This window comes from Schistocerca cancellata, chromosome 3, assembly GCF_023864275.1.
Source record: "Schistocerca cancellata isolate TAMUIC-IGC-003103 chromosome 3, iqSchCanc2.1, whole genome shotgun sequence".
Lineage (NCBI taxonomy): Eukaryota > Metazoa > Arthropoda > Insecta > Orthoptera > Acrididae > Schistocerca > Schistocerca cancellata.
Window position 1 is genome coordinate 578,728,981 of NC_064628.1, and position 15,399 is coordinate 578,744,379.

Below are 15,399 nucleotides of genomic sequence, written 5' to 3' on the forward strand. Positions count from 1 at the left end.
ACTACGCGAAAGCATAGGATAACAGAAGCCATTGTATGGCATCAATTTGACTGAAATTGTAAATTTAGAGGTTTTTTGCTAGGATGCTGGAGTATTGACAGTTTTTGTTCGATAAATACTGTTAAATGAAATAATACAGGGTAATAGCAGTATTTGCACAATTACAAAAACAGAACTTGGCACTAACCGGAATTTAACGTCTGGAGAACTAAGATGATGACTTCCCTCTAGCTTAGCATGGACTCAGCATGGTAATCGCCGAAGCCAGGAATAGTAAAACAAACGTTTGGAGTGGCGTAACTACGCATAAATTTTAGCCAATAACACTAGGTCTTGTGGTAAGTGGTATAAGCAAGAGATGGACATCCAGTTGAATTCAGTTTCTCATGGAGCTCGTCTCTAAATGATTACTGGGTGCATACTGTTGGAGAAGCTCTGTTCAACGATTGCAGTTAAGCCACTTTCCTTAAACCACGTAAAAAGAAGAGGCTTGGTTTGAAATAAAAATTAAAACAAAAATCATTGTGGGATATGCTTACACTTCATGGTCTTTCTCTAAGCAATTGACCATAAAACTCATTCAACGTGAATATTTATTAATTTTGTAAACCAAGTAAGTAAACAGCTTGCTGAAGCAGTAGTCCATTTATCTCTGTTCACAACAGTGAAAGCAATCTCATTAGGGGACTGTCTTAATTTTTAGGACCTGCTGTTTTACTTAAAGATAAAGCTATATAGACACGTCCTCCATTACATTGGACACTCTTATTTTGTTAGAACCATATATCTGCACTATTCTCTTCGATGAAGGAAAGAAAGTCTAGTGCTCCTTATTTCATGGAGTTTGTCTTGTCGTAGAACGTTAATACAGCCACAAGTCTAATTTATCTTCGAAAAAATCGTTATGGAGGTACTAAAGTAAGAAAACTGAGATTAAATTCATGTCATGTTACTTACCTTGGTATTGTCACTTTCTTCCACATTTCTATGGTTGAATTGGTACCTTCTCTTCCTGGAACGTGGCACCAGTGTTCAGGTACTGTAAGGGCAATGAGCGTGCCGTAGGAAGACATTGAGGAAAAAAATTGTGTCAGGCAACAGAAGACAATGCTCAAGCGTATTTGGAACTTCCCATAGCTGCCGATTTGCTCTAATATCTCCTCAAATGAAGTATTCTCAATGTGGGATTTCTCAAACTCCACCTCTTCGACGACTTTATCCTGAAAACATGTCAATTCGTTAAGGGGAGTTGGAACGCCATATCCCGACAATGTTAAATTTAGTGACTTGGCTTCCCTGTATTTCAGGAACCACTGTAGCCATTGACATGAAACTCTTACAGGACATTAAACTGTATGTTCTGAGTCTACTGAACTACACTAATTGCATTTCAGCCACTGCTTTCGGAAATACAAATTTTTAATTATACTTTTAAAATTTTGTGTACTTTTTTGTACGTTATCCTAAATAATTTTAATTATACATAACATTATGTTCTTCTTATAGTTCAGTGGACTCAGAATGTGTGTGTTATTACTCCCTGAAAACTTGAATACTCTATTCGAAATTGTTTCTGAGATTCATGGAATAATGCAACAGAAAATGTAAATTTTCAGGAACCGTTTCTACAGTTTCAAAAGACTGTTACTCACTTAATATATGTTTAATTTTTTTACTTTTAGTCACTCAAAAGCACCCTGCACAATACTGTATATCATCCTCTTGATCTTTTTCCAAGATTTTTCCATCTTTTCTTCTTTCTGGACTCCTTATTGGCCAACTGTGCTGCATACTCTGCTTTATCAATGTGAACCTTGACCATCCGTTCAATTTTTCTGGTGCAGTTTGCTCCAGCATTAATTCCCAAACGCTGTAGCACTTTCACCCTACCAATGTTGCTATCATTTAAAACCATAACAGCATCACTGACCCCCCCCCCCTCTGCTTTAGCGACTTCATTACAACAAAAACATTTTTTGTTTAGCGAGTCCATATAAGATTATTGAATGACTCCTTGGGATTTTGAGTCTGACCATGCAGGCACTTCTTCAGTAATTCAGGATTTGCCAGCTCTCTGTAAATAGGTTTTATGATATCCTTGACTGATTCTAGGATGGAATGTTTATGGCTATATGAACTGTTTGAGTACTGGGCATTGCGGTGATTGCACCATGAATCGGGTCCAGTAGGGGTGGTGTGCTGGTTTTCATCAGTTGACAATCTGTGGAAGAAGGTAGCCCATACTGCCTGCTTCATTTTCAACAAATTCTCAGTATTATTTCTAATGGCCATCCCATAATGCTGCTGTAGTTCATCAATCATTTTGTCTGTCAGCCTGCGTTTTATGGTTTTACCATCAGAAAGTTTCTTGTCTCTCAAACTTTGTTTCAACTTCCTCAACCTGGTGCCCATCTTCTTTTGGACATGACCTTTATAACACAGCAGTCCACAGCCTTCTGTATAAAAAATTACCGATTTTATTAGATCTTGAAGTAATCTACGTAAAAAATTTACCATTTTCAACCAATGTAGTTTATATTTTTAAAAAAAATTAAATAAAATACTTCCCAGGTGAGTCTATAAATTCGGAAAATTGCAAATTTTATAATGAGATAAAAGTCCGAAAATGTGAAAAAAATTTACGTTGCAACGCCCCTTAAGTTAGAAAATATGAGCGTTTTTCTCTCATATGCATGACTCTTATATTATTACAGACTTTTCACAATCCTCGCAATTTATGATTCACGTTGATTGTGTTACCTAAAATAAACATTCCACCACAACTGAGGTCCGAAATTCATGCTTCTAAGGATGATCTAGAACTGTGGGTAGCCATTGAAGTCCAGATGGCTTAAGAGTTTTTTATCACCAGTGTGGCCACCAAGGGGAAGAACAGACAGCACCGAGACATTCACATTCAGCATACTATGCATCAGTTCTGTTTCTGAGACTCCACACCTCATCTTGCTGGTTGGTGAGGAGTGAAACTCATATTTCATGACACATTTGTCGTTCTGCCTGCCCTCTGGTGCTGTCACAGCATTTAGTTTCACCAGCAGATGTTGTGGCGATTTTGGAGAAGCAGCACCATGCAGAGCCTTCCTATGGTGGCGTGCTACAGTGGCTGGCAGTTGGAACTACGGAGCTGGAGTGGCAACATCGACTTGAATCAGCACCAGAGGCCACTGTGAGCGGCAGCTGACAACTCGTGGATTGTCGCTAGGGGCTTGTACGGAGTAGTTCCACACTTGCTTTGCTTTGGAATTGCTGCCCCGAGGAGCAGCTGCAGAATACGGTTTGCTGAACAGTGTGGTAAGTTCGTTGATAACCACCAACAGACCCTAGGGAAGCGGAGTGCCATGGAAGTAAGAGCACCATGGCAGCAACACCAGAGGACTGCAATGATCAGTGTGGGGTGTAGCTGGTTATAACACAGACAGTGTCAAGCTGTGTAATAAATGGTATCTTCCTTCCAAAGTCCAGAAGAAGATGGCATCTCATAGACGAGGGACAATGGGGAGTTTGGATAACAGTAATACAGTGCAGAGAATAAAGTGACATGAGTTTTTATGTGTGCCATAATTGCAGTTTCAAAGTGTTGGTAGTTATCGGAGTTTTGATCTACCAAAATACAATGTTGCAGGATCGGTGAAGTTCGGCACATTTAGTTTTCTGTTGCGAACAAACACAGGAAGGTCATGAGGAATTTCATTGTGCCAAAACTGTATTCACATATTTGATGGCGTGGCCATGGTACTACCAAAGCGTATCACTATTGTTTGATTTGGAGATACAATAAGACCACTGTGAAAACACTATACAGGGTGGTCCACTGATCGTGACCGGGCCAAATATCTCACGAAATAAGCGTCAAACGAAAAAACTACAAAGAACGAAAGTTGTCTAGCTTGAACGGGGAAACCAGATGGCGCTATGGTTGGCCCGCTAGATGGCGCTGCCGTAGGTCAAACGGATACCAACTGCGTTTTTTTTTTAAATAGGAACTCCCATTTTTATTACATATTCGTGTAGTACGTAAAGAAATATGAATGTTTTTGTTGGACCACTTTTTTCGCTTTGTGATAGATGGCGCTGTAATAGTCACAAACATATGGCTCACAGTTTGAGACGAACAGTTGGTAACAGGTAGGTTTTTTAAATTAAAATACAGAACATAGGTACGTTTGAACATTTTATTACGGTTGTTCCAATGTGATACATGTATCTTTGTGAACTTATCATTTCTGAGAACGCATGCTGTTACAGCGTGATTACCTGTAAATACCACATTAATGCAATAAATGCTCAAAATTATGCCCGTCAACCTCAATGCAATTGGCAATACGTGTAACGACATTCCTCTCAAAAGCGAGTAGTTCGCCTTCCGTAATGCACGCACATGCATTGATAATGCGCTGACGCATGTTGTCAGGCGTTGGCGGTGGAACACGATAGCAAATATCCTTCAACTTTCCCCACAGAAAGATATCCTGGGACGTCAGATACGGTGAACGTGAGGGACATAGTATGGTGCTTCGACGACCAGTCCACCTGTCATGATATATGCTGTTCAATACCGCTCCAACCGCACGCGAGCTATGTGCCGGACATCCATCATGTTGGAAGTACATCGCCATTCTGTCATGCAGTGAAAAATGGGGGCCAATTATCCTTTCTCCCATAATGCCGCACCCTACATTAACCCGACAAGGTCGCTGATGTTCCACTTGTCGCAGCCATCGTGGATTTTCCGTTTCCCAATAGTGCATATTGTGCCATTTTGACGTTACCGCTGTTGGTGAATGATGCTTCGTCGCTAAATAGAACGCGTGCAAAAAATCTGTCATCGGCCCGTAATTTCTCTTGCGCTCATCGGCAGAACAGTACGCGACGTTCAAAGTCGTCGCCATGCAATTCCTGTTGCATAGAAATATGGTACGGGTGCAACCGACGTTGATGTAGCATTCTGAACAACGACGTTTTCGAGATTCCCGATTCTCGCGCAATTTGTCTGCTACTGATGGCGGATTAGCCGCGACAGCAGCTAAAACACCTACTTGGGCATCATCATTTGTTGCAGGTTGTGGTTGACGTTTCACATGTGGCTGAATACTTACTGTTTCCCTAAATAACGTAACTATCCGGCGAACGGTCCGGACACTTGGAAGATGTCGTCTAGGATACCGAGCAGCATACATAGTACTCGCCCGTTGGGCATTTTGATCACAATAGCCATACATCAACACGATATCGACCTTTTCCGCAATTGGTAAACGGTCCATTTTAACACGGGTAATGTATCACGAAGCAAATACCGTCCTCACTGACGGAATGTTACGTGATACCACGGACTGATACGTTTGTGGCTATTACAGCGCCATCTATCACAAAGCGAAAAAAGTGGTCCAACTAAAACATTCATATTTCTTTACGTACTATACGAGTATGTAATAAAAAATGGGGGTTCCTATTTTAAAAAACGCAGTTGATATCCGTTTGACATATGCGAGCGCCATCTAGCGGGCCAACCATAGTGCCATCTAGTTTCCCCTTTAAGTTAGACGAGTTTCGTTCTTTGTAGTTTTTTCGTTTGATGCTCTTTCGTGAGATATTTGGCCCGGTCCCTATCAAATGGTTCAAATGGCTCTGAGAACTATGGGACTTTACATCTATGGTCATCAGTCCCCTAGAACTTAGAACTACTTAAACCTAATTAACCTAAGGACATCACACAACACCCAGTCATCACGAGGCAGAGAAAATCCCTGACCCCGCCGGGAATCGAACCCGGGAACGCGGGCGTGGGAAGCGAGAACGCTACCGCACGACCACGAGCTGCGGACACCCTATCAATGGACCATTCTGTACAACAGCGATATGTCACTACCTTCTCCTTGTTTATGCATTTTTTCTTGTAGATTCTATAGTAGATTACATATCCTGGTAGCCTGTGTTGTTACATCTGTTGTCTGCCTGGGATGAGGTACGGTGTTGGTAGTAGTCGGCTGTAGTTCATCGTAGTGAGCAGTATGCCTGTTGTTAATGTGTTTAGTTGTCCATTTGTAAAGCCGTTTGCAGACAGAAGCAATACTGTTTTATCTATTTCCTGTTTTAAGGGGCAAATAATTGTTTTGTTTTTTAATATGTCGTTTGTTATCTGAAGTTAATTATTGCACGTGATGGAAGCGAGGGTTTTCTGTATTTGTATGCGCTCTGGTATTGTAAATGGCTGTTTCATGAAATCAAAATTGATTAAAAGCACACGCTTGCATAACCCCAAGCCAGACTCCACTCCCATCCAAACTCTCCGCCACAGCGTTGGTAGCGGAGCAGGAGTGTGCGTTATGCTGACATGGTGTCTGAGATAGCCAGGTATATTTTCTGGAATCTGTGTCTAGTGCTCCTATGCCATTAGGGATGTGCTGGGCGACTCTTGGTTGTGCATAGATGATTTGGCCTACAAAATGGCCATTTGAGGGAAGGCACTTGGAAGCACTGTGGCTGAGTTAACCCAACAGATTCGCCAGGGGGTGGGAGAGCCGTTGCAGTTGACTTTAGAAGAGCAGCTAGATGTGGGTAAAGAAATAAATAGTATTCAGTTAGTGTTGACATTTTTCGAGTGGACGGAGCGCTCGTGCGTGCGGTTACACGGATTACAGGATAGGGCACGCATATGTAAATAGGGTAAGTATTTCATACCTTAACGAAACAGAGAGCAAGCAAGGAGATCTTAGATGAATTGCAAGGTAGGGCAGTGTGAGTAGATATTATTTTAAATAATACGCATTCAGCAACATCCTTGCAGGGAAGTAGAATGAATCTTAATATGATTCAGAAGGTCTATATTGCTCAGGTAACGGAGCTAGACGCATCAGAGTTGGAAAACAGGAGGCAGCATAAACAGTTTGCTGGATTACATCACTCGATGCATGTACGATGAATAATCGTTTCTTCATTGACTGAAAATCGGAAATGGTAAAGGGTCTGTATTACATGGTACCCTTAAGCGAACAAAAACAGATGTCCAGGTTGTGTGGTGTGAAAATATTGCAAATGTTATACCTATGTGCCATGGAGAGTTTAGTAAAAAGAGTATCAAGTGCTGTCCTTGGGAAGGAAATGGTAGCAAGCTTCCATGAACAGATGTGGAAGAAGGTAATTCCATCTAGAACAACGAGAAAATTAATTGACTCATGGGCATGGCACAGGCTATTTGGCTGGCCACTATCCTGTACAAAAGTAGGAGTGCTGGACCAGATCTTCTCTTAACTCATGATTATACTGTTTAATTGGAGCCTCTGAGGGGGTCACAGGTCTAATTCTTATTGTCCTTGTAATTTTTTGTAATTTTTTTTTTTTACTTGTAGTACCTATCCAGTGGTTGTCATTCCCTCTCGTGCAGTGGAAGTGGCGACCACTTGTGTAGAAGGGATGAGAAATAGTACCATGTTTGAAATTTCGTGACACGTGTGGCGGAGAGTTCGCAGAGGCAACACATTCCGTGCCTTCCTGTGGTGTCACAATTCAGTGGTTAGCGGTTGGAGCTACAGAGCTGAAGCAGACACACGGACCTGAGCCCTCACAGGGGGTGTTGTGGGCAGTAGCTGACAAGTCATGGAGTGGCGCTCGTACGGAAAGCTTTAGGTATTCATTTCTCCCACGTGTTGTTAGAGTGCGTAATAGTCGAGAAATAATCTGAAAGTGATTTTGTGAATCCTCAAGCAAGCACTTAAGTGTGAATCGCAGAGCAGTCATGTGGGTGTAAATGTACATCCGATCCAACCCCTCCTATTACCAGGTCCCAACAAGTGGCAATAGAACCAAAAGCTGGAGTAAGATCTATCAAAAAGGAAGTTAAAAAATCGATTCTGTACATAATGAGTAAAAGCGGTAGCAACCAGTACCACATCAGCTGAATGTAATTCAGTTGCTGTTAATGACATCAAGATTGTAAACAATGAGCCTGAACATAGCAGTGATGTTCCAAATGTTTTAAACGAAGGTGCGTTTCCGTCTTTAGGCGCACGTGGTAAGACCACGATTTAGGAACGGTAAACACTGATCCATTACCTCACAGTGTAGCCCAGGCTAGTTAAATGGAAATGATTGTATGGCATCGTTGGCTGGGAGGCCCCTCCGGGGAAGTTCGGCCGCCAAGTGCAAGTCTTATTTCAGTCGACGCCACATTGGGCGACTTGCGCGCCGGTGATGAGGATGAAATGATGATGAGGACAACACAATACCCAGTCCCCGAGCGATGAAAATCTCCAACCCGGCTGGGACTCGAACCCAGGCTCCCTTGCATGGCAGAAGAGCACTTTACCACCCAGCTAAGCAGGCGGCCGACCAGGCTAGTAGTAAAGTAAGTTATATCACAGCTGATACTCGTAACGTCGAGGCAACAAACTGTAAAAGCTCAACCGCCAAAACAGCATCGTAGTCGTAATCTGACGGTTTACAATAACCTACTCAGAACTGTCGTTCGGGACGACGTGTTGGACAGTGCTCTGGAATCAAGTCTTGAAACGCAATCAATGGCACATCCAGCGGAAGCATTTGCGTCTCCACCATCTGAAACCATAGAACAATTATTAACGGGCACGACTAAGATTGTTGCTACAAAAAAAAAAAAAAAAAAAAAAACCGAACCAAATTTTGACTGAAAATCCTAAGAGGAAAATTTCTGCGAACGGAAACGAAGAGGGACAGAAAGATATAGACGAAGAGACCTCAACAACGTCCAATAGTGACCTAGGTGAAAGCGAGGTAGCAGAAATAGCAATGTCCAACTGGGAAGCGATCTCCGATTTTGAACACCAATTGTCTGTAGACAACTGTAAGGGAGGACAGAGAATGCACAAACAGGAGACGGAAATTTAGGGAAAGAAAGGCGAAGCCTATTCTCAGTCCAAAATTCACCCATATTACAAGATTAAGAAGAACAAGTATAGATACCGGAACTGAGAACAAGTACTTCAACAAAAAAAGACATAAATGACCTACTAAAATTTAAAAAACTGACATAAAATATCGACTGAATATTAACTTAGCTAAAGCTGACGTTTCTCTACGCGGCTACCCCGCGCAGTCTAAGGGCGTCTTGCCACGGTTCGAGTCCTCCCTCGGGTACGGGTGTGTGTTGTCCTTAGCGTAAGTTAGTTTGAGTTTGATTAAGTACTGTGTAAGCCTAACGATCGATGACCTCAGCAGTTTGGTTCCACAAGAACTTACCACAAATTTCCAAAATTTTCTCCAACAGTCTTTAGAGGCGGCCAAAATCGATAGTGCGTTATAGCAGTAAGCTGAGACTAGCAATCCAGATGAAGTTGCAAGGTATAATGCCCAACAACATTAACACGTATGGTATTCAAGTGGTAAAGCTCGGAACTTTTTAGAGGTAGAGGAATATCTGCATAAATAGAACATATCTTTGTGAATATGTATGTTCCATCTGGAAGTAGTCGTAAGGAAGTGAACATCGAGTTTCTCAAACACGAAATTATATCTGTTTCACCACATACATAAAGCAAAGTTGTATTTCTTGATGTTAACATTTATAATGAAACAAACAGTTTACTTACTTTTTTACATCTGACTCGTTTTCATGAGACTGTTACGCTACGGGTTAGTCGGCTGACGTTGAACGTTGAGGCAATATTACACTGTCCCTCCGCCTTCCTACTCCGAAATCTCCATCCCTCCTCCCCTCCTTCCAGCTCTCTCAGCAGGCCACTTGTTCTGTGTTTATTTAGATCTAATTTATTACCAGTTTATTCCAATCTCCTATTAGTCCATCTCCTCCTTCGCCCTCTCTTTGCCTGTCACCTCCTTAACTCCCTCTGTATCAATCTCCTCCACCCTTTTCTCTGTCTACATCCTCCATCCACAACCCTCTGCCCTTCTTACCCTGTCCTTCTTTCTGCCCATCTCCTCCCCCCTTTCTATGTACATCTCCTCATCCCCCACTCTCTGCTCACCTCCTCCTCCTTTTTTTGTGCTCATCTCCCCCTCCCCACTCTCTCTGACTAACTTTCCCACTTTCCTTTCTCTGTACATTTCCTGTTCCCCTACACCTTACCCATCTACTCCTCTTTCCTCTATCTGTTCATTAATCCTCCCCCCTCTTTAGCCATCTCCTTCTCCCCATCTCTCTATCCCCCCCACCCCTTTCCTCAAGTCCATCTCTTCTTCTGCCCTTCTGCTCGCCATCTCCTCCCTCCCCTTCCTCCTCTCCCCTTTCTCTTTCCATTCTCCTTCCCCCTCTATCCACCTCCTCTTCCCCCTACCTGGGTCCATCTTCTCCTTCCTCCTCCCTGTCTGCCCATCTCCTTCAGTTCCTTCTCTCACCACATTACCACCCCCACCCCAGCAGGAGGTTGCTGCTACTGGTTCTTCCACTGTGTTTCTTTCCAGATAGTAACTAATGTGAGTACCAAGATCCAGGGGTTTAAGATGAGCTTTCTCCCATGGCTTTGCCCACATATCCACATGACACACATATTTCATCTATATTTAACGTATTTCATACGTATTTGTACACGTATTTCACCTTTATCTCTAGTGAATTTACCCCTGAGATCTCATTTTCACAGAGCTCATTGTGTGTGTCGCCTTACCTCCTGAACTATATGCTGTACAATGAGATAGCTTTACAGATACATTCAATGATATATGTGGCTACTATCTCCGAAATGTATTGTGAATAGAACTAGTAGCAAATAAGTAATAAATTAAAACTTAATACATCTAGTGTTTATGATGTCGTATCTCCTGAACTATGTGTCATACAAAGACAATTTTTCTAGATACATTCAGTGGTATATGTGGATACTGTGTGCGAATAAAGTTAGTACCAACGAAGAAATAAAATTAAATATCATGCCTCATACGGCAGTTTTTCACGTAACTCAGTGTTTATGACGTCATATCTCCTGAACTCTGTGTCTTATAATGACAAATATGTGAATACTGTCTGGAAAATGTGTTTTGAGTACAATTAGTAGTAAATGAAAACGTCTTTGTTTCATGCAGCAGTTTTACAGCATGAACAGCGAAAAATGTAATGAGTGAGAAAATTTTTCTCACTTTCATCATTTTGTGCAGTTCGTCTGTGAGCAAAGGTTTTGTACAGGTTTGTTGCAAGTCTCTAAGTGCTCCCGTTGTCAAATACTGGATGCTTAAAGTGTGGGTATTCGCTTTTTCACTTGCACCCCCATTCCTTTGATAGGTAGTTTGTTCTTACCCTCACAGCGACAATTTCCAGACAGTAACTGATATATGTACCAACTTTGGCTGAAAATAGTCCAGTGGCTTAGTACCAGATCTGGAACATACATATATATTTACATACATACAAAAATATGTACTTACACTCCTGGAAATTGAAATAAGAACACCGTGAATTCATTGTCCCAGGAAGGGGAAACTTTATTGACACATTCCTGGGGTCAGATACATCACATGATCACACTGACAGAACCACAGGCACATAGACACAGGCAACAGAGCATGCACAATGTCGGCACTAGTACAGTGTATATCCACCTTTCGCAGCAATGCAGGCTGCTATTCTCCCATGGAGACGATCGTAGAGATGCTGGATGTAGTCCTGTGGAACGGCTTGCCATGCCATTTCCACCTGGCGCCTCAGTTGGACCAGCGTTCGTGCTGGACGTGCAGACCGCGTGAGACGACGCTTCATCCAGTCCCAAACATGCTCAATGGGGGACAGATCCGGAGATCTTGCTGGCCAGGGTAGTTGACTTACACCTTCTAGAGCACGTTGGGTGGCACGGGATACATGCGGACGTGCATTGTCCTGTTGGAACAGCAAGTTCCCTTGCCGGTCTAGGAATGGTAGAACGATGGGTTCGATGACGGTTTGGATGTACCGTGCACTATTCAGTGTCCCCTCGACGATCACCAGTGGTGTACGGCCAGTGTAGGAGATCGCTCCCCACACCATGATGCCGGGTGTTGGCCCTGTGTGCCTCGGTCGTATGCAGTCCTGATTGTGGCGCTCACCTGCACGGCGCCAAACACGCATACGACCATCATTGGCACCAAGGCAGAAGCGACTCTCGTCGCTGAAGACGACACGTCTCCATTCGTCCCTCCATTCACGCCTGTCGCGACACCACTGGAGGCGGGCTGCACGATGTTGGGGCGTGAGCGGAAGACGGCCTAACGGTGTGCGGGACCGTAGCCCAGTTTCATGGAGACGGTTGCGAATGGTCCTCGCCGATACCCCAGGAGCAACAGTGTCCCTAATTTGCTGGGAAGTGGCGGTGCGGTCCCCTACGGCACTGCGTAGGATCCTACGGTCTTGGCGTGCATCCGTGCGTCGCTGCGGTCCGGTCCCAGGTCGACGGGCACGTGCACCTTCCGCCGACCACTGGCGACAACATCGATGTACTGTGGAGACCTCATGCCCCACGTGTTGAGCAATTCGGCGGTACGTCCACCCGGCCTCCCGCATGCCCACTATACGCCCTCGCTCAAAGTCCGTCAACTGCACATACGGTTCACGTCCACGCTGTCGCGGCATGCTACCAATGTTAAAGACTGCGATGGAGCTCCGTATGCCACGGCAAACTGGCTGACACTGACGGCGGCGGTGCACAAATGCTGCGCAGCTAGCGCCATTCGACGGCGAACACCGCGGTTCCTGGTGTGTCCGCTGTGCCGTGCGTGTGATCATTGCTTGTACTGCCCTCTCGCAGTGTCCGGAGCAAGTATGGTGAGTCTGGCACACCGGTGTCAATGTGTTCTTTTTTTCCATTTCCAGGAGTGTATATACGCTTGCATCCATTTTTATAAAAGAGATGGATTAGGGCAACCATTTTCCTGATCACTGCAATTTCTTATTCTTACCACAGATGTCTATTACCCAGTTAGTATATTTCATGACACAAGATGGCGCCCAGTGTTAGTAACAAGCTCATTATCGCACACAAGACACAGCCAGTACTGTGCTAACAAGTAAGTATAAAAGTACATGAAATTCCATAAATGCATGATATTTCGCTAGTTACAACAATTACTAACATGTTTAGCGCATTATTTAAGCTTTATAACTTTGAGCATTGTAAAATATGAAGCAGAAATTTCAAATTTACCTGAAGAAATTAAGTGCTGTAAGGAACTCACCAACCGCTTGTGCTTCCAGTAGATAACATTATCAGCACTAACTGAGGTGTATGGTTGCTTTATCAACGTTTTAAAACATTAAGCAAGCGTTTGCACATATCACATGCTTCAGTATAGTGCACACAGACTGCTCATGCTCCCCTACCAAAAGACACATGCCACCAGCTACAGATGCCATCCAGCTGCTGTAGCGCACTTCCACACATTGCCACCTCACAGCAGCCTGGAAGTAGACAACTGCACTATCTCAGTCAGTACCTCTTCTTGCGTGACCCAGTGTGACCTGTGTACCCTCATGTGGCACACCCACTGCCTCAGCTGACAGGTACGGCCTTTACCTTATCTCCATCAGACATCTCATGCTTCCATATGTTTTTGCTTCAATACGTTAAGGCACCCTTCCACAAGCACAGGCAGAGAGGCTTTGAATAGTACATACCAGACCTGTAGGCATAATATTGCCCAGACACTATATCTCGATGTCTGGACGTCATTCAGCGCCAGCATATGCTCTCCAGACACTTTGTCGTAGTGTCTTGACACCGAAGGCCAGCTGTATAGCCTCCAGATGACTGGAGCTTATCATAGATGCTTTGGGAACTCAAATGGGAGCGACTGGATGGAAGGCGACGATCCTTTCAGGGAGCACTGTTGAGAAAATATAGAGAAACGACATTTGAGGCGAGACTGCAGAACGACTCTGCTGAAACCAATGTAAATTTCGCCCAAGGACCACGAAGATAAGATTAGAGGGATTAGAGCTCCTATGGAGATATATTGAGAGTCGATTTTGACTTGCTCTGTTTGTGAGTGGAACGGGAAAGGAAATGACTAGTATTGGTACAGGGTACACTATAGCATACACCATACATACAGTGGCTTGCGGAGTATGTATGTAGATGTAAACAAGCCGTTCAACAATCTCTGCCTATTGGACGGTTTCAGTGATTATCCAACGATATCGTCAGATTACATGATTACTCAGATGTGGCGGCGGCTTTTGATGTAGGATATGTCATGGAGGCAGACATAGCATATCCTACTAGTTTGGATACAATGTGCAGCTGTTTGCTGCTATGCCCAGACTGCCTAGTTTCGCAAAACAGTTACCTTCCCAAGTTGATGACGATACTGGAGGATAAAAATGATCTATATATCATAATAGAAACCTCCAGCAGTTTGGTTGGAACTGATTAGTCATCCTCACTATTAAATTTGTTCCATCATCCTGATTGAAGAAATACATTGATGTTAACTTTGCTAAGAGGACATTTGCAACATTTGGTTTTGGGAAAGATTTTTACAATATAATTTTCGGGAAACCATGACGAAATTCACTTAACAGCTAAATGGATTGGCTGTTATGGCGCAAAAACTTGAATAGCTAGACAAAATTTAAAACAGGCCACAATCTTCTACAAAGAATTAGTCACACTGTAGATGGCTAAGGTTTTGGCAGAGTTCGCGAAACCTGTTTACGTCAATGTGTGTGTGCCACACTTATCCAGACTCCACATGTACCAGTTTCACTATAAGTTTCAAAAACTCGTTTTGCACATCCGAAGTTACTTTATATATATATGGACAGCTAAGTCTATTGGGTTGATGGTTGTATATGCAGTATTAAGATGCCACACCAAAATAATATTTATGACATAATAGTAACAAACAGCGAAGTTATCGCAGAAATGAATGATGTGCCTAACTGCCACTGGCTGAGGAGTTTGTAGGTCTTATATCGAAAATGTACACATACCATTCAATACACAAGCCACTCAAACATGGGCAAAGTGTTTACAACATGAGGTCTCAATGGCTCTCACAGTTGACGATTACTCAAATTCTATTGCAGTAGTGATGGTAGTGTTCCAACTCCTTGTCCACATATGGCATACCAAGTTAATATAAGGTCGTGAGGTAGATACTGCATCACAGCTGAACATTGGCCTGTCACACATGTCATTTGTGAGGACCACTTAAAAACCATCTCATACTCACACTATTCATTTGAGTGTCAGCAACAGAGTCAATTATACATTTGTGTATGTGTGTGTGTGTATGTGTGTGTGTGTGTATGTGTGTGTCTGTGTGTGTGTGTCTGTGTGTGTGTGTCTGTGTGTCTGTATGTGTGTCTGTGTGTGTGTGTATGTGTGTCTGTGTATGTGTGTCTGTGTATGTGTGTCTGTGTATGTGTGTCTGTGTATGTGTGTCTGTGTTTCTGTCTGTCTGTGTGTCTGTCTGTCTGTGTGT

The 15,399-nt window shown here is 43.2% G+C and overlaps 1 protein-coding gene across 4 annotated transcripts in view; it reads right to left on the minus strand.

The window, feature by feature from the left end:
* The window catches only part of LOC126175432 (solute carrier family 22 member 7-like), a 216,183-nt gene that overhangs the window by 187,156 nt on the left and 13,628 nt on the right, over positions 1 to 15,399 (minus strand). Inside the window, exons 1-2 of one of the 4 annotated variants that reach the window (XM_049922231.1) lie at positions 13,589 to 13,717; positions 958 to 1,220 (exon numbers count right to left, since the gene is read on the minus strand). In XM_049922231.1, the coding sequence (XP_049778188.1) occupies positions 958 to 1,220; positions 13,589 to 13,603 (278 nt within the window). In that variant the 5' untranslated portion in view covers positions 13,604 to 13,717. Of the gene's footprint in view, positions 1 to 957; positions 1,221 to 8,469; positions 8,554 to 13,588; positions 13,718 to 15,399 lie in introns of those variants that run through there. The other 3 variants (XM_049922230.1, XM_049922233.1, XM_049922232.1) reach the window with 3 other exon arrangements.